At 43.2% G+C, this 7,563-nt stretch overlaps 1 protein-coding gene across 1 annotated transcript; it reads left to right on the top strand.

Annotated features, from left to right (window-relative positions):
- Nucleotides 1-536: 536 nt before the first annotated feature.
- On the top strand, nt 537-3,583 carry zgc:162730 (uncharacterized protein LOC564559 homolog). The gene is made up of 2 exons (XM_037081746.1): nt 537-694; nt 1,275-3,583. The coding sequence occupies exons 1-2, from the start codon at nt 662-664 to the stop codon at nt 2,493-2,495; spliced, it is 1,254 nt and encodes a 417-aa protein (XP_036937641.1). The 5' UTR covers nt 537-661; the 3' UTR covers nt 2,496-3,583.
- Nucleotides 3,584-7,563: the final 3,980 nt, after the last annotated feature.

Below are 7,563 nucleotides of genomic sequence, written 5' to 3' on the forward strand. Positions count from 1 at the left end.
ATAGGAATGTATATACTGTAAATATATGATTATGTTCCTGTGTGTGTGGTTGCTACAGAAAGAGCCGTGTTGTACTTGTTTGTGTGTGTGTGTGGGGGAGGGAGGGGGATGAAGAGCATCAGTCGACACGTCTTCACCTCAGATCTCGGAATATTTTTCGCAGAGCTGGGATCATTTCCTTCAGAAAAACCTCTCGGCATTCACAGGAATGAACGAGAGGAAAAAAAAACACAGGAGAAACAAGTGTACGCTACTATGAAGAGAGTGCATGAGTGCTGTGTAAATAAGCCACTTTGCTCTCAGATGCCCACGAAACTGAAGCATTTCACACAGCTGGCTAAAAATACACCGTTTTCTTTCTTTTTTTTCCTTTTTTTCTCTCTCTCTCTCTCTCTCTCTCTCTCTCGTTGTTGTTTAACTACCAGCCCTCCTCTGAGCTCACTGAAACCTGAGGTGAAGGGAGGGAGGGGTCATCCGGGAACATAACGAGTGGAAACTCCTCCCTAGGCCAAGTCCTGGGAGGGGTTTCATCTGAAGGCAGTAATAAAAAAGGCAGAGGGCTGCAGCGACAGTTAACTTAAGTCTGGACACAGGTATCAAACAGCCGACCGTGGTTCAGAGCTTGAATCTACTTCTTCTCTCCTGGCCAAATTGGTACAGCATGTCCGAAATGCTTGACGACATCCTCACAAAGGTGAGTCAAAGTTTTGTGGATTTCTATTTTTTTTCTTCATTTTGTTTTGGAAAAAAAAAAGAGGGCTTCATAAAGTTGGAGAGGGTTGGGTGTGTGGCAGTGTTTGTTTTTTCCTGCTCGTTTTATTCCTCTGGGACCCGCTGATCTGACGGTGGCTTCCTTTTGAACACAGTGTAGTCACAGAGGAGCTCTCCATTCTAAAGAGATAATGAGATAAGGGAGACAGCCGACGCTCGGTTGTTTGTTTCTTGAATTCCAATCTTCCACCCGCAGAATATTCTGGTGAGACAGGATATGAGTCAAAAACTGCAATTATCTATACGATAATATGGCAGATAAAGGATAATGGTTATGTAACTTCGAGTACTGCACCGTTTCTTTGGTGTTTCTTTTTGTAATGGCCGAATGTCATTCTTGAAATATTAACTTGAATACGTTTTCTGTAGCTAAAAAAAGCCTTGAAATTGAAATAGATGTGTTGTGGAAAGTAGGCGTAAAAAGGAACGTGATGATGTATATTCACGCAGTATATGTGTGGTTTGAGTGTCTGTATGTTAACTTTGTCAATCTCCTGTCACAGAACTTCATGAACCTGGCCCTGGATGAAGTCTTGCTCTCGCAACCGTCTCAACTTAAAGTCCCAGGGCAGAGTCGCCTCAACCGGTCAGCTTCCTTCTTCTCTCCCCCCTCCCCTCCTGCCTCCTCGAGCCACAGCATGAGCACAGAGCATGTTAACTACAACGACAATGGCAGCCCTCTCTGGCCTTCCAACATCTGGAGCCAGGGCCCTGTCTCCAAACCCAAACAGCTGCCCTTCAGGCCCGACCGCTCCATGAGTCTGACAGAGTCCAGCAGCAGCCTGCTCAACTCCTTCGCACAGCTGAAGAACCTGGAGGCTTTCCCCTCAGTCCCTGCCACCACTGTGGCTCCGCCGCCGGGCTTCCCTCCCTCGTCTAACCTCCCACCCCAGGTCCAACCGATGGTGTCCCCTAATCGTTACAAGACCGAACTGTGTCGTGGCTTCCAGGAGACCGGCAGCTGCAAGTATGGCAGTAAATGCCAGTTTGCCCATGGCGAGGCAGAGCTCAGGGGACTGTACCGCCACCCCAAGTACAAGACGGAGCCCTGCAGAACCTTCTACAACTTCGGCTACTGCCCTTACGGCTCTCGCTGCCACTTCATCCATGAGGATAAAGCCAGCGGCGGTCCGTTACCATCTTCCAAATTCCAGAATCAACAGCAACCTCCCACAGCGGCTCGCCACCAGCTCCGCCAGAGTGTCAGCTTCGCTGGGTTCCTGGGCTCCCGCAGCTCACCTCCTCCATCATTCCCGTCATCTTTCAATGATCCTAACATGGGGTTCAGCCGTGCTCCCTCTGTTTCTCCACCTCCTGCTGATCTCCTCTCCCCAGTGTTTGCCGACTCCCTGCAGCGGGAGGCAGCCGCATTCCAGTTTGGCAACCATCAGACCCGTGCCAGCACCGGAGACATCCACAACATTCCTGTCATCCTGGAGCCAAAGGCCTCATGCTGTGTGTGTGGCCATGGAAATAACTTTAACAGCAACAACAGCAGAGCTTTTGCCAACATGGAGGATGGGCACCACCAGGACGGCAAGCTGTTTCCTGGTCCTGGGGGATTCATGAAGCCTGCTGGACTCCAGCGCTTCTCCTCCGAGGACTCCCTGGAGGACAGCTACAGCAGCAGCAGCGGCGGCTCCAGTGGAACCGAGTCTCCGACGTTCGATGGGTCAGCCACCAAGAGGCTCACCGTGTTTGAACGCCTGTCCCTGTCCGACTGAACGGAGGGAGAGAACAGAAGAGAACTGACACCTTGTTAACCGTGTCTGTTCATCTGAGCTCCCTCCAGAACCAGAACTGATCAGGACAAGTCAACTTTTGACACAATAACACTTAAAAGTTCTTAATTTATGTTTGTTAAAAAAAATGGAACTCGTCTTGGATAAACTACACACGCTGAGATGATTTTAATACCCTCTATTTTTATACTTTAAATACGTTGTAGCCTATTAGACCTTTGTATGTGGTCTTCCATAAAAATTAACTCTTCTGCAGGTCTTGACAGTACCAGTAAACAGCCTGGTTTGTTCTTACCGTAAATCTGTAGTGATCAAAATGGCTTATCTTTAGCGATAATCATTAAATGCTGTGCCTTAATGATTCTCCTTGCCTCATAGGCTATGTACTCTGGTGCCATGAACAGTATGTTTGATTCAGTAGCCTTAATCAGTGAGACCTGACATGTGTCATTGATGCCATTTTTATCTGTGATATGCACTTTACAGCTAATTCAAATGGGAGAACCTGTCGAGTCTCCCAGTAGCATTCAACCAAAGCTTCATACTTCACTCTGCTCTTGTGTGTGTATGTGTGTGTGCGTGTCTGTACATATGCGTGTGTGGGTGAATGTGTCATTTTTCTGAGACCTGGGGTGCTAACGCATGCGTAACTTGCAGAATTTTGAAAGATCAAAGTGTGCTGATAGAAAAAAGTGAATGTCTGACATGTTATGCAAGAGTTGCTTCTGTAAAACGTTCTGTTATCTTTGCCATTTTGTAGAATTGCACCCCATCTTTCATCGTCCCCCGTTTGTTTGACAACCTGGTTCAGGGACTTTAACACCGCAGTATTCCTATCGGTTATCGGTTGCCTTGTGTTTGTTTAACTTAAACTAATATATTTATTATGATATTTATTTGTGTTTAAAGAAAAAAAAGTGTATTTTGTACGTTATTTATGGAAAAAAATATTTCAAGGTCTGTGAAATGCCAATGTGAGAAAGTGCAGTAAAACTAAAAAAAAGAGAATCTTATATTTTTAATTGTCTGAAAGGGACAAAATAAATTTCTGAATAAAGAAATGAATGTACTCTCTTCTCCTTTTTGACTCGTTTGTTATTCAGTGAGAGGTAAATGCTCACACAAGATGCCCTCTGAGTAAATATATAGGAAGATATAGGCCTCTTACCAAATATACAGAATATACAATTTAATAACACCCTCACCCACGGTGCATTTACGAGATTTTGGGGGGTAAATTAAGGTTGAGAAAAAAGATATAGTAAGAGGTATCCTTCACCTTGAATGTGGGATGTTATTAACACTAACATGATGATGTTGATATGGTCAACAGCACTAGCTCTATGTTGTAAACAGTGACTGGTTTCAAGAAAGGGGATCGTTTTCAATCTCTCGAGGAATCTGTGTCCGACACTTTTTAACCAACAAAGAGAGTATAAAATCATCAAACACATATTCAGGACAACATGCTGTACGTCAGCAAGAGAGTGCTTAGATAACACCACCTGCCAAGGTTTTAAGAACATATTTACCTGTACCTGGGCCACAGACACAAGGAAAACAATGGCTTGAGTTTACCCCAAACTAGCAGCTAGTCTGAGATGTCTTTCTTGGGTAGATAGCAAATACACTAGCGTAGCAACAAAGTGCACAAAATAAGCCGGCACAAACATCAGATCCGACAGGTGAACCACATTGTTTTGTTATTTATTCTTAAATGTTACATTACACAAAGTCAAGCTGAGTCATGTCATATTAGAGGCGTAGACACACTGTGCTTAGAAAGAAAAATAGAAAGCAAGGTAAACACCACGCATGACCGAACTACATACTGTACAAAACAATCAAAACATACAAGGGAGGCAAACATATAAAATACAATGAGACAGTAACACAATAAAAAGGAATCATAAACTGTGTATTCATTAATGTCAACAGGGAAAAATACTGATAAAAATTGAAAAAATAGCCGTGATTCTGTCTATTACGGGTTACATACACATAAACAGAATAGCCTGTTGTATGTAGAACTCTCAGCCGCTGTCCTTCCGTTTCTCTCCCCTCCTGTGTTTTGTGTCATACAGTGTCTTTGTTGTGTATACAGTGCAGGCCAAAGCATTAAGATCATCTCATGGAAGGTGGCACGTATACACAAGTATACACACTCAGCTGTTCAATCCCAGGACACAAACAGTCATTCCCCTTTGCAGTGAAACTCCAAATTACCTTTGGATCCTGACAAATAAGGTTACAAACAAACAAACACTGTAGGGGGATTTAAAATAAATAAATAAATAAATAAATAAATAAATAAACAAACAAACATGGATGTTTAAATGAGGTCCCACGGTACATAGTGGAAATCAGGTCCAACAATTGAGAAATCTCAAACATTGCGGAATCCACAAGACCACTTGGTCTTTTTCCGGTCAAACTTGGTCATTGCGCAACATGGCGCTCTGTCAGGGAGGAAGCCAAAAGCTACAGCATGTGTTACTCTGACAGCAGGGACAGAAGAATTGGGCTTTTTTCTACCAGACCCTCAATGAGCGTCATCACTGATCCACAAACCTGTTGAACTGCGACCTTACATCCGAGAAAGTATGCCGTGCAATGTGGTGATCTGTGTTGACAACAAAGCAACATCCCCACCGGGAATTCACAAGTGGTTCAGAGTTTAAAATAGCCCACCTGGCAACACAACCGGGATGACTTGAGGGAAGTCATTATAAAGATGCTGCTAATCCAACTAAACCCGCTGATCTTGAGTAAAACAAAGGGGAAATCCTCACATAGAGATTCATGAATCTGACTCACAGCTGTAATCAGTGCCAAAACACTGACAACATTTAATTTTCAATATCTTGAGAAAAAAATATTGTTTTTCATATCAAATATCTGTATTAGTCATCTTTTTGCCATTGACATACACACAATGTTCTGTTCACTTGGGATTTGCAAATGCCCTTTGATGGATCACCTCAGCTTCCTGAGCTGCGCAGCCTTTGTTCAGAGCACAGATGTTAGATACTTGTGTAAGGGCACATTTACGAAGTTAAGCAGAAGTTCAAGAAAATACCCTGTTGCAATTTCCCCTTTGTGCTCCTGATGCGATCTTGTGTTGAGCAACCTGAGGCCAAAGCCACCACCCCTAACTGTCACAGAGTAAAAGTCCTGGATTCTGTGTTGCAAGGCCTCAATCTGGAAAATCTATTCTTTCATAGCGATGGCTCACAGTATCAGGCACAAACAATGGCTGCTTCTTAACAAGATCTATTCTCACAGTTTACAGCGCTGTAAAACAATGACTAATGAGCCACAATTTGATTTACAACCGACATTTTAAGGTAACTCTGCCAGATCTTGAAAGAACACACTGTTTAGATAAAATATGACTCACAGGAATCAGATTTCCAAGGAACATGTGGGGGCTGAGTGATGTAGAAATTGGCACCATGAATATTTGTTTTCAACACTGCAGAGTGGATGCTTCCTAGTAACCTCTGTAGCTCTTTCTCAATCTGAAAAATCACACTAATTGTGGAAATCTGGTTTTGCACTAGGCTGCTCGGTTCAGCCCAAATAAACAGTTGTATTATTGCTTCTGGTTCATCTGGGCTGGTTCCAACATTGTCAATGGTCTCTATCCACCTCCACACTACCTCTGGTGTGGTGAGAACATATGGTGGCCCAACCACAGGCCTGTGTGATGGTGGGCATTTGACACTTGCATGAACTGAAAAGCTAAAATGAGCAAATTTACACAATACTCTGAGGGATTTTCCACAATATTCAGGATGTGTTTAAACAAAGGTGCTTTGTGCAAGGTTCTTACATGTTTGGCAGTTCATCTGTTAAAAGGAAATACAACTTAAGAAGTGCCCACAGTTTTAAACTTCAACAGCAACTATTTTCCCTTTCATATTTCTGGCAATTACGTTATAACTTAGAATACCACAAGTGGTCTTACTATTGATGGTCTTTAGCTCGTTCTAATGGTACACCAATGCCAATAGGCACAACACACTTGTGCAATAGCGTGCTCAAACTTTGTACAGGGAAGTAATGTAACAAAAGCTGAAGCACATATATAACAGTATGCACACTGCGCACGTCAAAGCCTAAGTGAAAGTGAAAATCTTGTAGTGAGATTCCAATAAATACAGACGTATTGCAGGTTTCCCCATGTTCATCCACCGATACCCTTTTTGCTCCACTTCCTCAATTTACCCATGTTACACTGCCTCAGAAGAAACCTCATTTCTGCACTCTATTGACCCCTCGTTTTGCTTATGACTATCATAAAGAATTTAAAAAGCAAAAAACAAAACCCAAGGCATTTAAAAACTGCCAATGTGTACTTCAAGGGCAACTCCCACACACTGAAGAGTGTTGACAGGTCTTGGGGAGTACCAGTGAGTGCAATGCCCAACCTGGTGCCTACAATACCCACAATGCAACAGGGCCCAAGTGACATCACTGGAGGCCACAAAAGGCTTTATTCTATTTAGACCTGTAAACACCCATTAATGTGTAAAATTGGTGGACTTACCCTGTAACAAGAAAAATACATGTCTAAACCAACGAGCCAAACTACACCCTTAGTGCTGCTGTGACCAATTTTAATTTCTTCCACTTAGACCAAGTTGTTTGTCTACTCAGTGTCAATCATGGTACCTGTAATCAGACATTCTCTCTCAAAACCGGTCTTTTGACACTATTTCTGACTTGGTAATCCCCTTATCTTACCTTGCCCCTATTGAAAGCCACATTTGGCACAAACAGAAACATTGCTAAACGTGTGAGCCTGTCAAAAATAAATGATACATTTTGTGGTCAAGCTGTGTCTGTGAAGCCTTTCTCAGCTGCAGCTCCTACTGCGCATTGTGTCTTAAACCCTCGTTCCCCTTTGGACCAATGGCAGGATGTGTTGCCATGGCGATGGACAATGACCACAAAGAGTAAACAGCAAACACAAAAAGAAGGGACCAGTGTGTGTTTGTGCACTCACAAATATTAACTTCCCAGCCTGTTTTATAAGAGTGGACTG

Source organism: Acanthopagrus latus, chromosome 2 (genome assembly GCF_904848185.1).
Source record: "Acanthopagrus latus isolate v.2019 chromosome 2, fAcaLat1.1, whole genome shotgun sequence".
In the NCBI taxonomy this organism is placed as follows: Eukaryota; Metazoa; Chordata; class Actinopteri; order Spariformes; family Sparidae; genus Acanthopagrus; species Acanthopagrus latus.